Here is a 15,000-nt window from a genome sequence, read left to right as displayed (position 1 = left end):
AATTTGCTCACACAATTACATAACTGCTGTACTGCCGTTACCATCTCAGCCAATGCGGATATCACTTTACCCAACGTTGTCAACGATTTGTTGATGTTTGCTCCCTCCTAGTCCATACACACAATGTACAAGTAAATTGTCATCGAAAGTGAGTTACACTCTCGACCTTTAGTCTGTCTCCTCGAGCGCCGGTCGCACTGACTCTCTCACTACCAGCAAGATCTACAAGACTGATCTTGCTGACCTTCTCACAACTCAGTCCGGTCTCAGTGTCATACCTAACAACATCATTGTGTATAGATAGATATCACTTACACGTTCCAGCATGCTCAAGTGTTACCTCTTCTGTGTAAACACGATTGTAAACACAGCATGAGATCTGCTGCTAGTTTCATTCATGTTCGTAGCAGCCACAGTCCTATACACACCGACGTCAACAAAATATCTATTACCGTATTTCTTTGATTAAATGCCACTCTCAAATAAACGCCACAGCTGAGAGTACAGATAAAATATAAATGCCCCCCTCAAATAAACGCCGCACTTTTCATCTATTGCTTGAATTTCGAAGGAAAAATCATACGACTTAAGGCATAAGTGAGGCAAACCAAATAAACGCCGCCCTCAAATAAACACCGCATTTTTTAGACAAAATCGTATGACTTAAGGCATAAATGAGGCAAAACAAATAAACGCCGCCCTCAAATAAACGCCGCATTTTCCATCTATTGCTGAAGGAAAAATCGTATTTAAGGCATAAGTAAGGCACACAAATAAACGCCGCCCTCAAAGAAACGCCACCTTCATTTAAATGCCGCAGTTGGAGCCCTAGCTACAAATAGACGCCACGGCGTTTAATCAGAGAAATACAATATTATGTAATAAATTGTTTGTTATGACCTTGATTTGTTGCCCTCATCCATCAAGTAGTCGATGTCAGCGAACGATGTGACAGCAAGCTTGGACAAATCTTCGACGTACGGTCCAAGGACGGGATGCTCTCGGACACGCAAATTGCCTTTTGATCTCGGACTTAAGAGATCTCTTACTCGTTCACAGTAGATCTCCATATAACTCACCTATCACCATGAAACATATCCCGACTCATTGGACTGTGTTTAATAATTAGTACAACACAACACAACAACAAAATTTCTAAAAGCCTCGTAGCAGTTTCTCTAAAGCTTATGATGCCCACTTCCAGTATAATGTTATAACGAACATGAAAAGTCACATGCAAACCAAGCATAACTACACTAGAATCTCCCTAATCCGGACCTCCAAGATCCAGGCACCTCCCTAGACCGGGCACCTTTGGCAGCGCGGACGAGGCCCTGAGGCTCCGAGGGTAGGCACTTATGAAATAAAACTTCCTGTATAAACACGCATATTCCATAGTTGCCTTCACATGTAGTGCGTAGGAGTACATATTTGAAGAAAAGGAAGCACACCTGCATCAGCCTCAAAACAAAGCTCAAAATCATCGACGAAATAAGGTCTTAAGAGTCAGTCACAAAGACACCCTCGGACATCTTTCAAATTTCTAAGTCTACAGCAGCAGTTAAACTAAACTAAACTACGCATACTGTATGCTGAACTAAAGAACCAGACAGGGTAACATACTTGGCGCTGTACACACTTTGACTCAATGGGACACTGCCACGCGTACTGGTATGTACGTATGTAAAGTATGTATGACTGGTAAAGTATTAAAGTGTATATACGTACAAGTATGTATGACAGCCGCTGTCTGAATCTCAGGACCAGAGTCACCAGACCTACTTTTGCTTGGCCAGTAGGAGTCAATCGTTCTTCCCTTGACATATTGACATACACTGTACCTGTATTGCTCATGACAGTCAGTAGTGCGTCAAAACATTACTTGAATCTTGGTGCTGCTCTGACACTGTAAAAATTGGCTTGGCGCAACATACAGTGCCATAGCACCAGATGGGCACCCCTGACCAGACCTCCACATTACAATAGTCTGGGATTCCAAGGATAAAGCGAGTTACGTCTCTAAGGAGGTTCAAGTGTACAGTACACATGAAACTGTATGACACTATCGCTTGTTAATTTTGATGTCGGACCCAAGGCTAAAACCAAAACTTTCCACCAGATAACACTTTTGCTCATACACACTATCAGACACAAATGCACATCTCACCTCTACAGAATGAGTCAACTCGGGATCAGTCTCGGCAGTGATTTTTCCAAACATTTCTTCGCACGTCTAACGACAGCAAAACAACTACAAACCACCTCGACAGTCACCTCCACCGCCCGACCCTCATCTCACCAAAGGAATGATTCCCTGTTGTGTCTTCTCAAATGGCAAACCCATCATGGTGTACGACTTGCCTGCCCCAGTCTGCCCATAAGCAAATATACACACATTGTATCTACACCACAATACATAAATATTATTCTAAACAAACAAAGACGCAAGAAAACGCGCCGACCCTTCAAAAGCATGTTCCAACATTTCCTTCCCAATATCATCATACACTTTCGTCTGTGAGGCAAAGTGGTCATCTCCTTCCTGCACAGGAAGTGTCACCATTCAGTTGTGAGATCTGATGACAACATGTTCACCTACATTGTGTGACCAATAGGAGTAGTCGTAGTTGAAACTTCTGGTGTCAGACGGTCGCTTAGGGTTGCAAATAGCTAGTCACGTGACAATCGGATCGAAAGAAGAACTAGTTAGTGCAAAGTTGTGCAGTCGTTTATGTAGTGTCGGCTTACTTGTCGTCTCTCCACGCATTGAGATAACACAAGCAGAGCCTTTCGTAGTCTCGCGTTTGTTGAATGGACGCACTCTGACTGCAACCTTGACAGACGACATCTCCTTTCCAAAAATACAACAATCGACGCAGTCGGAATTTATACGAATTCAACGTTTAACAAGTGAAACGGCTACAATAGCAAGCAGCGCAGCGCACTCTCCAGCATCATTGGCAAGGTCACAAGCGCATGCGTATTACCAAAACGATGATGCGACTGTTGCTACACGTTCTCGTTCTCGCGTTTGTTGCTTTTCTGGCAACTCAAGCAGAAGGTGGCGTATCAATTGATTAGTGGGTAACTCAAATCGAATTAATTTCTATTGGTTTAGATTCTAGAGGAAGAAATGACAAAAATACGACGCAAAAAGGTAGTGTACTGCCTACAAATCCTCCAATGAGGGCGACTACGGATTACTCTAATGTTTTGAAAAGAACCATGTATGTGGTAAGCTGTTTGTGCCACTCATCATCACGAGAGTGATTTCATGCAGCTAACAGTCGACATTTTGCCTAGCTCGGCGCTGTTTGTGCTATTGTAGCTTGTATCTTCGTCGTACGAGCAGTAAGGACATCACGACGACATTCGAAAAGGTACACATACAGTAGAAATTATGCACAGTTTGCACTTTACCGTGTCCTCGGAGTCCTACGCGCACGTCGCGCATTGCAATACCTGACTGATTATTAATATTTTCAAGTACACTGTACATTGTACTGATCGTTTTAAGGCAATTTTTTATTTCTTTTTATTTTATTTTCAAACACTTTGACACACCAAGGCTGGCTTTGATATTAATTACTTGTATATATTATTATATATCTGGATATGCTATTAAAGAGAAACTCGCACGCAAAAATAAGTTGCTTTTAAAAATAGCCTTGTCTTTGAGAAGTTCAACGGTACTCTAGTTGCCAGCCAAAGCAACTGCGTAAAGGAGAAATCGCATTTCGAATGCTCCCAGACGACAATGCGCACGAGGTATGACATCACTGGTGGATCGTTTTGTATTAGAAAAATTTCAAATAGCGCGACGCAACTTTCTACATCAAATTGCCTGATTGGAGACAACAATTGAACATTCACCTTCACTGTGAGGTAGGTGTAGTTCCGTAGCGATGAGAGGAAAATGCTGCAGGCTTTTGCTAAGACTTCTCATGCGCGTAGGTCTGGAACTCCGAGGAAACACTTAATCAACTTCTGCTTTGCCGTGTTCTCCTAGTTTACGACTCTTCTAGTCGATCTGAAGTTTCCGAACTCCAAATCGAGATATCTAAGGTTCATTAGTATGCCGTTGACTTGTAAAGTTTGTTGTAAACGTGCCGTGATTGGAGAAAGAAGTCTGTTTAGATTTCCATTAGATCAAGCGTGGTTGAGAGAGTGGATTCTGCGTTTGAGGCTAAAAGGGAGGCAGTTGGACCACATTCCAGAGTAAGTGTAGATCATTTTCAGTCGGATTGCTTAGAGAGAGATTTCAAAGCAGAGCTAGTGGGCGGGTTAGGGTTATGACAGATGTAAGAGCGTTGTAGTTTTCTACCTGTTCCAGTCGTTTTACAGCACTACACATCAAAGCAGAAGTTGATGCGCTGTATCCTTGAGGTTCCAGACCTGCGCGGACGAGAAGTCATAACGAATTCATCCAGCATTTTTCTCTCATCGCTACGAGGCTGCACCTACTTCACAGTGAAGGTGAATGTTTAAGTGTTGTCTCCAACTAAGCGATTTAATGTAGAGAGTCCCGTTGCGCTAATCAAGATTTTTCCAATACAAAACGATCCAGGTCGACTTCCAGTGACATCATGCCTCATGCACCTTCTTCTTCTGGGAGCATTCGAAATGCGATTTCTCCTTTACGGAGTTGCTTTGGCTAGCGACTAGGGTACCGTTGAACTTCTCAAAGCAAGGCTATTTTTCAAGAGCAACTTGTTTTTGCGTGCGAGTTCCCCTTTAAACTCTACTACATACCAGTAACACCGTAATGTATGTACACTACCAGTACCATGGGTTCTTCATACCGTATGTACCACGGGTGCTTCATAAAATCACAAGCCAACAATGATGTTGACCTTTTGGTCTGCTGTATTGATTGCTTGACGTTTTGCGCATGCTCATAATGTATTGCGCATTCTCATAAACAAGGTCCCGGATAAACTAAATTTTTAGGACTCATTTTTTTGCAATTTTTGAGACACAAAACTTTTGAATAATACTCGAAAATAGTATCAGTAAGGTACATACTGTACCGGACAGTATCTGAAAGTCTTTTGTTTGTCCAGATCGAATGGTAAACAAAGTCACCGAATCGAAATGGTACCGTTGGCGTTAGGCAGAGATGACGATGACGACGATACAACTATCTACGATGCATCCAAGGTGTAAGTGCGGTCACTCGTACGTTCTTGTAGATCATCTGTGTGTGGCTGACGACTATAGATAAGGTACACTGTACATGTACTGTATCTATTGAAGTAGTTTGGTACAAACTTATGAAATAGATGACTTCTTTGAGTTCTATGTTGGATCGTGGAACGGAATTTTGGTATCATAGCGACCTTGCTAGGAACACTCAATATGTGTTCTCACTAGTATGACCACTCTGTTGTATTGTATTGTATTAAGTGCATGACTACGACATTGACCCGGAGATCCTCACTCTACTGACACATGTAATACCAATCATCCCCTGTGCTATGACATCTCTTGTCTCTCGGCATGTTCTTCAATAGATATGACTAACGTGGATTCCTTCTTTACTAAAATGCATATTGTGACACAAAGACGAGACTGAGGTGTACAGTCACGGTGTCAACCGTGCTGTCGTCGAGGAACGAGAACACGAGTACTTGCAAGCGAAGAGAACCCGGTTCCAAGTCTCTTACAAGCACGAGCGATGCGCTGCCGTCACTCTCCTCTTGCACAGCAAACGCACCGTTGTCGTTTCCCTGAGCAAACTGATACAGACGCTTGCCACTCGATTCTCGTCCGAATCGATCGAGCGCAGTGAGCGCCATTACGGACGTATTATATGGGTGATGACGCTTTAGAGCTAGAGGTTTTAAGACGACGGCCCCATTGCAGGGCACCTCCGAATCCGAGCAGTTCCTCAGACATAATCTAGAATCGAACATTGTGAGATACGTCGAGACCGTAACGGATGAGAATTATTACCCTTCTTGTTTCAATGGGTAGTTGTCGGGGCAAGCCTGTCTGATGCATTGGTATGATCCGTATGTGTCGAAGCATTGGTTTGCACAGTCTGGATTATTCTCTTCACACTCGTTGATATCTACACATTATGTCACAGTGATCAGATATTTCAATGAGAGACGGGTCGACTTACTTATGCAAGTCCTGCCGTCGTCGCCAGTTCGATATCCATCCGGACAACTACAATTGAAAGATCCTTCCATGTTCTCACACTGGTAATCACACGGTTGCAACAAAGCACACTCATCGAGATCTGTGACAAGTATGAATTAGTAGGGATACGATGGTAACTACAAGTTTGACACCTTGACACAGGTTGTGTCCCATTATAAGATATCCACTAGGACACGTGCATCTGTAGCTTCCGAGCTCGTTTACACAGCCATAATCACATGGATTTGTTTCACACTCATTCACATCTAGAGAACAGTGGGGACCGTAATGTTAGTCATTGGATTGAAGTGACTTGTCGTTACTCACCTTCACAAGAGACACCGTCGTGTCCGAGATTGTATCCTGCAATGCAATCACACGTGTAACTGCCGTTTGTGTTCTCGCAACTTTGGTCACAAGGGAAGCGTTGACACTCATCCATATCTAGACAGTAGAAATCATAGTCTCTTTATCACATGAAAGATTGACTTCAGATCTAACCATCGCAACTGACGGTCGAAGGATTCCAAGCATAACCAGAGTCACACCAACATCTGTATGCTCCGGGAAGGTTCTCGCATCTCTGATCGCATACGCCTGCGGCACATTCATCGACATCTACCAACAGCCAAAGGTTGTAATGATGGCACGACTCCCAAGACTAATTCATGATATACCTTGACAGTAGCCATCAGTGCTGTCTTCAAAACCATTTGGACAATCTCTACCACCTGGGAAGATGTCTAAACAATTACGACACTTTAATTTGAGACGGGCACTCACCCAGTCTGTTTTCACAACTGATTTCAAAATCCACTGCTCGTCTGTTGATGGCTGACTTTGTCTTGAGAATGAGTAGCTCTTGTGTTCTTCGCGGTAACGACAAAGTCTCGTTTGAATAAGTGATGTCTGTGTAGGCTCTATATGCTTGTTCTCCATTCACACTAGACACTCTGAACAAATGGTTTGAAATAAAGCTGATTTGACCGTCACCACTCTGCACAGCAACGTAGTCTGATGCGGCAATATGAGGAATTCCTCTATATCGTGTAACGTTGCCTCTCAGTACGATTTCAACCTTAACGTGTGTGTCTTCATCTCTCGTAACTGTCTGTGTTATTTCCAAACGTTCACTTTGAGGGAAGAGAACAACACTGTTAACTAGGAATGACCCGTTGGTCAGTGCAAGACCATTTCTTGCACCATTCTTTTCTACTCCAACTAGCCATCCCAGTGGAAATGCCAACACTGGCATCAACAGACCAAGACTTGACGACAAAGAGGGAGAGTCGTGTGATACTTTGGTTGCCACTGTGCCATGCCGAAAAGATACATTTCCATCCAATGGACTGTTGATAATTTCACCATTGATAGACCCACGAACTGCACCACTCATATTCCAAACGGAATATCCTGGAACTACATTCTGGTGTCAGTTATAACATAGTAAAGATGTAGGTAGTGTGACATACCTTGCACAGTTAGTATCACTGTGTACTGTGCTACCCCCAATCCAGTACGCCCTTGACATGTAAAGTTACCCTCGTCGTCTTTCTGTGTGTTGGATAGCACAATGGAACGATTGGCTGTCACAGTGATTCGTCCTTGTGTATCCAAACTGCTGCCATCTTTGAACCATTCGGGTGGCGAAGCCTCTGCTACTTCAATAGCACAAGGAAATGTTACCGTATCTCCAACATCAACTGTAATGTAATCAACTGCTGATGCTGAGACAAGTCGACCTGAAACAAACACGACAGTCAAATCATCACACTTCGTGTGTAATTAACAATTACAATCTTACTTGTTACTGCCAACGAAGCTGTGGCTGTACAGTTACCAGAGTCAGACTGACTTCTGCACTCATACTGACCTGCTGTGCTCGTATCGACTCCAACGAGTGTCAACGTCTGGTTTGTGCTAACAAACTGGTCCTCCTTCACCCATTCTACGTCACCATCACTGATACAAGAAAGCTGCACCGTGCTGCCTTCCACAACCTCCTGCCGAGTCGGCGATGCTCTACACCTCAACTTATCTAGAAATATTAATCCCCACATGACGTGCCTCTAGATTACCAGCAAATGTTGCACAAATACTTACCCTCAACAGCAATACTAATGACATCAGAATCAGCACCGATGGTGTTGCTGGCGATGCAAGTGTAGTTGCCTTCATCTTGTAACCGTAAAGAATCAATAGTCAACGTGCCGTTTTCGTACAGAATGTATCGAGAGCTGTCGTCTGTGTTAATCTGAATGCCTTCTTTTAACCATCTTATGACGGGAGCTGGAGATCCCGACGTGATGCAGTGTAGAGACATCATCTCTCCAGTAGCAGTCGTGTGACCACGACTCAATGACACGGTAGGCAGAGCTGGAGTCAAGAAATTGTATACAATTTGTCATCACCAACTGAATGAACGTCGTTATTCATACCTGTTACGACAACTTCAGCACTGGAGACTGCCTTTCCATATGTGTTGCTAGCAGTGCACGTGTACCGCCCAGAGTCTCTCCTCAATACAGTACTGATACTCAGTGTACCGTCAGCCGTCACCACCATTCTACCTGACGTCGTTAGAGTGCTGCCATCTTTTGACCAAGAAACAGTGGGAACTGGACATCCGGCCACTGCACAGAGTAGAGATAGATCCGATCCCAAACTCACTGTTTCTGCTTCTGGTCCCTCGATGACCGTCGGACGTGCTGGAAATAACAAGAAAAGCTATAAATTGTCACTATTATACGCACATGCACACGCACACACAGACACGCGCGCACGCGCACAAACACACACACACCACACACACACACACACACACACACAATATCTACAACCTGCAACCGTTAGACTTGCTACTGCTGAAACATTGCCATATGCGTTCGATGCCTGGCATTCATATATGGCTGCATCATCACAGTCTGTCTGACAAATAGTGAGAGCTCGACCATCACTGATGCTGTACTTCCCCACGCTCTCGATCTTGACGCCTTCGACAAACCAATAAATAGAGGGGAGAGGATAGCCGCGTGCACCACACGTCAGACGAGCACAACTGCCAGCTGCTACATGAGCACGCTTCGGTGAAGACACAATAATGGGTGGACCTGGCACATACAAACAATGAGAGTAGGGTTTGTGCATGTCATCACTATGGCATGTATGACTGTGTAATATGAAATATTATTTTGGCAATTTCCTTGAAAAAAGTTCCACAAGGTATAGCAGCCGATTTCTATTTTAAATAATTTCATATCCTGGACTATTGATGTTTATGATTTTGGCTTCCAGCAGTTGTTTCGGGCACCTTTGTATTCAGAACTTTAATTGAAAGACTGACGAGAAGCACGCATAAACCCGTTTTCATAATTTCCTTAATTTCTATGTCTTCCAATATAATGGCGCTGTTTTATTATTTCCCTGTTTCTCACGTGTGTATGGGTTTCTTCAGCTTCCCTCTGCATCATCACCATCTTTGCTGTTGTGTAGCTCCCTGCTGCATGGTAGGGGTAGGTACAACTGAAAGTACGAATGGTGCATTCACATTGAAACGTACATAGCGTAAGGAGACTTGGATAAGTAAAGGCGACTTAGCGTTCAAGTCTGGTTTCCGTAGTGACCGTTCACACTGCAACAGTCGACTTAGACAGGCCATGCACGTGACAGAGCATATCTCTTCCAGGACTTTGCCGGAAAGTTCAGGGTCCCGCTGTACTACCATCACGTGATCTAGCCAAACATACCTCGCGAAGTGCCTTTAGCCTAAGGGAGAACAAAAGAGACTTAGGTTAGTGTCAGACTTAGTTTAAGTGGGATAAAGGAGACATATAGGCGTCTGAGTTTAGTCTGGGTTCTTTTTGCATTGCCACGATACGCGGCAAAAATGCCGGTGGACTTTATACTGGGGGCGAGTCATGAAATCGCCAATTCGCCAAAATAAATCCCTCCCCCAATATTTCATCCTAGACAATATTACCTTCAACGGAGACCGTAACCTTGTGAGAGGCTGAGCCGACAGCATTGGTAGCCGTACAAGTATACGCTCCAGCATCGGACGCGTAGAGATATCGAATTTGCAGAGTATTGTCTGATGTAATAGAGAATCGGTTGTTCCCACCGGGCAGACTCATATTATTGCCTCGCCGCCATCTCACAACCGGTTGAGGATAACCGGTAGCCGAGCATGGTAAGCGGACGGTAGCCCCCACAGCGGCGGATACTTGACTGTCGGAACTGCTGATGAGAGGACGACCTACAAGGAACAAGCAGTTTTCTACTGTTGCTATGTACCTAATCTTGGTTATTACTGCATACGTTCAAGAGTGACTCCTAAACAATCAAGACATCTAGTTAGATATTCTATGATATAATATCAGTGATGATCGCTTGGTAGTCACCTCTAACATCGAGAACGATGGTGTGTCGACGAGAGGGATTGTTGAGAGATCGACACTCGTAAGAGCCGGAGTCTGCCGCCTGCAGTTGGTTTACCCTCAGTTCTCCGCTCGATGTCAACGAGAAGCTAACAACAAAGATCTAAGTGTGTGTGTGTGTGTGTGTGTGTGTGTGTGTGTGTGTGTGTGTGTGTGTGTCGCGGTACAAGGTAGACAACATACTCTTACCGACTCCCAGTAATAACGGGCTGCCCATCCTTGTACCACTGTATGTACAAATCGTCTAGTAACGACGGACACGTTAGCGCCACGCTCTGACCAACCGACGCAGAAGCACTGGTAATCGTCTGCGGACTGTAAATGACGCTGGAACGCGACTGCGACACTGAGCAAAACCCGACCATCAATCACACCACGCGTACATCAAACCATACACAACACTCACCCGTCTGTGTAGTAGTCACCCGTAGATCCCATCCCGAGCCTATAACTCTACCTGTTGTCGAACTCTCTGCGTAACATCTATATATCCCTCTATCCGATTGAGTGACACCACTAATCGTGAGCATCCCGCTCGGATTGACAGCGTAACGACCTCCGCTCACAATCGGAATCTCATTGTGCGTCCAGCGTACATCATTCGACGGAATACCGTTGAAACTGAGTCTACACGAGAAGCGAACCACCGACCCGGAAGTGACCCGGTACTCTTTGAAATTGCCGCCGGTCACTGCGACTTCGATCGAATGCGTTGCCCTACCGTGAGTATTGGACGCGATACACGAATAGACGCCGGAATCGGTCGAGCGCGCGTTAGTAATCGTGAGTTTCCCGGCGCCGTCGCTGACGTGGCGAGAATCGTACTGAATCGGAGAGTTGTCTTTGAACCATGTTATACGGGGAGTAGGATCGCCGGTGGCAATACAACTCAATTGAATACTATCGCCTACTAAACGGCTTAGACTCGTCTGACTGCTCGCAATCACCGGCCGATCTGTCGCACACAAACACATCAATAAGCACAAAAGAGAATGCAGTGAAACACTGACTAGCCTCGGCCTCCCAGACACGTGTAGCGCCAATTACAGTATTTCTTCGAATAAACGCCGCGGTGTTTAGATTTTGTCTGTACGTACTCTCAGCTGCGGCGTTTAAACAAGGGCGGTGTTCACATGGAGTTTAATTAACCAGTTAAACGTAGTTGAATTCGTCTGGAGATGCGCTGCTGAGAGCACGCGCACGGCGGACTCACAAGGGCCTGCGTTGAACGGAGCATGCGCGTCGCCAGCGACCATCCGGCACGCCACAGCGCAGCAAGCGTCCCAGAGCGCGTATGTTTCGTTCCGTTCGTGGCAGACGGCGAGTAGTCAAAAGAGAGAATATCAACAGAGCAAGTTCGCACTCGCGGCGGAGACAGCCAGCGCCGCTGGATTCACCACTGGCAGGTCGCCTGCTCAAGAAACAGCAGGTAGATGACTCAGCTTTTTTCAGCGTTTGCGAATCATCTCAATTTCGCGTGCTGTTTCTGCCGTCGCGGTGTTTTTCGCGCTTTTTTTGGGTGCCACATGATCGCGTATATCCGGGAGAGGATATCGCGCGCGAGCGGGTGGCGCACAGCGCGCAACAGCGTACCTGGTTGTAGCGAAGATATTTGTTGCAGCGGTTGCAGCGTATAGGGCGTATGAGCAGCTAGCTGGTTGCAATGAGATAGGGGTAGCTGCTGTAGTATGCAGGATCAGCAGGCGGTCCCCGTTGTGTGGCGGGACGGCTGGTGCTAGGCAGGTTGGCTCATGCACGATCAGCAGGCGGTCCCATTCTGTAGCGGGACGGCTGGTCCGGGGCAGGGCCGGCACCAGTCAGGTTTGCTCACGCAGGGTCAGCAGGCGGCCTACTTTTGTGTGGAGGGACGGCCGGTCCAGGTCTGGCGCAGGGCCGGTGCTGGTCAGGTTGGCTCGCGCACGATCAGCAGGCGGTCCCCTTTGTGTGGCGGGACGGCTGGTCCAGGGGCTGGTGCCAGTCAGGTTGGCTCACGCACGATCAGCAGGCGGTCCCATTCTGTGGCCGGATGGCTGGTCCAGGTCTGGTAGCGACTGGTGAGTATGTCATTGCACCAACATGCAGGTTGCACGTATGTTGAGACGATATGCAGATAGCATAGCTCTCGATTTCGCAGAGGAGTTTGTGCTGTACGCACCGAGCGTGAATGGCTATTTGGGCGCGATGTCGTAGATGGGCCGGAGGTCTGTATGCAGCGGTGTTCCTTTTGCGTGCGTACAGGGGGAATGGAATGGGTGGAGCCATTCGTTTGCACGTCTAGTTGTGCGCAGGAAGCGGTCGCCACCGTGCACGGTAAGGGCAGGTGATCATGGACATTTTTATCTGGGGACAGGCAAGGTTCCGGATGGCCTTGAGGGTGGGCATCTGTAAAGCGCAGGTTCCGCTCGTACACCGTATGTAGTAAATCGAGATCCGCAGAGCAGACAGGGTAAAGCGATTGGGCTGGTAGCCTTTGCGGAACCGTCGGGAGACGGGGGCGCAGTGCCAGCAGTGGTCAGCAAAAAAAGGAAAGCGCATATGTAGAGATGGCGACGCCGCTTGTGGCTGTAACGGGCCGTCGGCCGATGCGGCAGTGGCGGGCAATGCATAAGCGGAGAAGCACATACGTGCATATGGAGAGTTTTACAGACAGGCATGTTGTACGTAATCAGCAAAAAATAGCCTTAATGACCAACGGGAAATGCAAACGCATGACGACTGTCATGACGGTTATGCCATACTGCGGAGCCATCGGCGGATGGTGGGCGCGGGACCAGTGACGGTCAGCGAATGGGCCAGGCTGGAAGCCGCGGCACCGTAGGCAGATGGTTGATGCGGGACTAGGCAGCGATTGTGCCGGTGGTGGCGCTGGCAGTCTATGGATGCAAAAGTGAGCGTCCACGTTGAGCATAGTGGCGCGAGGGCGGCGTGGAGGACACGCGTTGCACGAATGGCTAGTAGCAGGCGGAGCGCGCTTCCTTGGCTTGCGTGTGTCGAGGCTGGTTTGTGTGTGTGGCCAGCGGCGACGGCGATAGATCACATGCAAATGCTCACGGACGAGGTGGAGGAGCGGACGCGTCCGGTCGTTGGGAGAGACGGCGGGGCGCGCCGTTCTTTCTAGGCGAGTTGCTTTTCGCCTATGCCTGAGAAATGGTTCATGCGAACCCAAGGGGGAGAGTGTGGAGATGACAGATCTGCTGCCAGACAGTGTCGAGTTGCGACGACTCGATGATGGCGCTCCGCGGCGCCGACGTGCGTGTCAGGTGGCACTGAAGCTCGCAGGGCTCTGCTTTGCTACAGGCACAGTCATAATCGCTGAGAAGCATCTCAACAGGGTGAAAATACCTGCTGGCGTACCTGCGGCTGATCGTAAGAATTGCAGCTGGCTGATCGACACCAGATTTGGGAGGTGCGTGCAGGAGAAACCTTCTCCATGTATAAATATTCGTCGGGCTTTGCTGGACCGTTGTCGCGATCTGGGGCTCCGTCGTGTGGACGGTGCCTGGAAACTGACCATGCAATCGAAGAGTGTGCTCAGTCGATGCGGCGCCGCGGTCGAGCTCGCACGTCGCTCTTACTCCGGTGCGATTTCTCACCGCGTCCTGCGGCGGTGCCCAGGCGGAGTGCCGCTGTATCGTGGGTGGATTCTGTGTTCGTGTAATGGCGCACCATCGTGCACTTACATCACGCGTGTGGCACACGCAGAGTGCGGGTCCGGTGGCTGCGCGGGAGGGCGCGGCTACTACGGTAAAAAAGAGGGTTCAAAGTCACAGACCGGAGGGTAGACGAATAGCTGCCCGTGGTGGGGACTGGTGGCGTTTGGGGCTGAATCGCCGACGATTTGTTGCGGTGTGTTTGCGTGCTGGGATGGCCCGCTCGCTGCTCCAGACTTGCGGCGGTTGGCCGCCTTCCCTCAATAGCAACGCAGTCGGATGCGTGGGGCCGCTGGGCAGTGCAGGACAATTCATAAGTTCAGCTGCATTGCAAGGCCCACATCTTGGGTTGGAGTTCTCATTGCGCCCGGGGAGATGGTCCCGGTGGCGTTGACCGTGGTTGTTTTTGGAAGCAGGCTGCGCGGCCGGTTTTACGTTCAGTTTGAATTGGACGGCGGCGCGCAGTCCGTGCGGGAGCGCGGAACGCAGTCGCTGACGCGGTGTTGCAAAACCTGGTGGACTGGTCATTGGTTGTTTGGTTCATTTCGTGACCCGGCTCCGTGTTCAGTGACATCAAACGTGGCGGCGTTGATATGCGACATCGACTGGACGTCGGACTGCTGGAACGATCGGTTTGTTGCTTGTTTGGCGCTGGGTTAGCCTCGTTCACGTTGTGTGCATACCAATCAGGGTACTCAGGGTATTAACAGTCTGCGAGCGAACCAGTGTCGCACCAATCTGAATCCCGACATCTGAACGGGCTCTAT

General features: G+C 47.7%; 3 protein-coding genes and 1 long non-coding RNA gene across 4 annotated transcripts in view; 2 read left to right on the top strand and 2 right to left on the bottom strand.

The window, feature by feature from the left end:
• LOC134191410 (kinesin-like protein KIF1A) overlaps positions 1 to 2,906 on the bottom strand; it is a 20,311-nt gene extending 17,405 nt beyond the window's left edge. The window contains 9 exon segments of the mRNA XM_062660022.1: positions 1 to 107; positions 167 to 278; positions 341 to 418; positions 901 to 1,079; positions 2,168 to 2,233; positions 2,300 to 2,402; positions 2,463 to 2,542; positions 2,600 to 2,670; positions 2,749 to 2,906. The exon segment at positions 1 to 107 is cut by the window's left edge and continues 32 nt beyond it. Coding sequence (XP_062516006.1) covers positions 1 to 107; positions 167 to 278; positions 341 to 418; positions 901 to 1,079; positions 2,168 to 2,233; positions 2,300 to 2,402; positions 2,463 to 2,542; positions 2,600 to 2,670; positions 2,749 to 2,848 — 896 coding nt within the window. The 5' untranslated portion in view covers positions 2,849 to 2,906.
• A 45-nt stretch (positions 2,907 to 2,951) lies between these two features.
• On the top strand, positions 2,952 to 5,368 carry LOC134191413 (uncharacterized). Its single transcript, XM_062660025.1, has 4 exons — positions 2,952 to 3,061; positions 3,119 to 3,234; positions 3,304 to 3,380; positions 5,064 to 5,368. Exons 1-4 carry the CDS (start codon positions 2,977 to 2,979, stop codon positions 5,164 to 5,166), a joined length of 381 nt encoding a protein of 126 aa, XP_062516009.1. The 5' UTR covers positions 2,952 to 2,976; the 3' UTR covers positions 5,167 to 5,368.
• LOC134191644 (uncharacterized) lies at positions 3,688 to 4,470 on the top strand. Its single transcript, XR_009971822.1, has 3 exons — positions 3,688 to 4,065; positions 4,138 to 4,218; positions 4,334 to 4,470. It is a non-coding gene; the product is annotated as an uncharacterized LOC134191644 (long non-coding RNA).
• A 2-nt stretch (positions 5,369 to 5,370) lies between the features above and the next one.
• LOC134190819 (hemicentin-2-like) overlaps positions 5,371 to 15,000 on the bottom strand; it is a 36,257-nt gene continuing 26,627 nt past the window's right edge. Inside the window, exons 59-76 of the mRNA XM_062659336.1 lie at positions 10,990 to 11,538; positions 10,773 to 10,929; positions 10,548 to 10,672; positions 10,465 to 10,479; positions 10,127 to 10,402; positions 8,988 to 9,257; positions 8,586 to 8,855; positions 8,251 to 8,523; positions 7,952 to 8,185; positions 7,620 to 7,889; positions 6,931 to 7,566; positions 6,825 to 6,878; positions 6,649 to 6,765; positions 6,475 to 6,591; positions 6,300 to 6,413; positions 6,128 to 6,247; positions 5,956 to 6,073; positions 5,371 to 5,901 (exon numbers count right to left, since the gene is read on the bottom strand). Of these exons, the coding sequence (XP_062515320.1) occupies positions 5,541 to 5,901; positions 5,956 to 6,073; positions 6,128 to 6,247; positions 6,300 to 6,413; positions 6,475 to 6,591; positions 6,649 to 6,765; positions 6,825 to 6,878; positions 6,931 to 7,566; positions 7,620 to 7,889; positions 7,952 to 8,185; positions 8,251 to 8,523; positions 8,586 to 8,855; positions 8,988 to 9,257; positions 10,127 to 10,402; positions 10,465 to 10,479; positions 10,548 to 10,672; positions 10,773 to 10,929; positions 10,990 to 11,538 (4,076 nt within the window). The 3' untranslated portion in view covers positions 5,371 to 5,540. The remainder of the gene's footprint in view (positions 5,902 to 5,955; positions 6,074 to 6,127; positions 6,248 to 6,299; positions 6,414 to 6,474; positions 6,592 to 6,648; positions 6,766 to 6,824; positions 6,879 to 6,930; positions 7,567 to 7,619; positions 7,890 to 7,951; positions 8,186 to 8,250; positions 8,524 to 8,585; positions 8,856 to 8,987; positions 9,258 to 10,126; positions 10,403 to 10,464; positions 10,480 to 10,547; positions 10,673 to 10,772; positions 10,930 to 10,989; positions 11,539 to 15,000) is intronic.

Source organism: Corticium candelabrum, chromosome 15 (genome assembly GCF_963422355.1).
Source record: "Corticium candelabrum chromosome 15, ooCorCand1.1, whole genome shotgun sequence".
NCBI classification, from domain to species: Eukaryota; Metazoa; Porifera; class Homoscleromorpha; order Homosclerophorida; family Plakinidae; genus Corticium; species Corticium candelabrum.
Note: the sequence above shows the minus strand (reverse complement) of the source record. Positions and strands in the feature narration are given on the sequence as shown.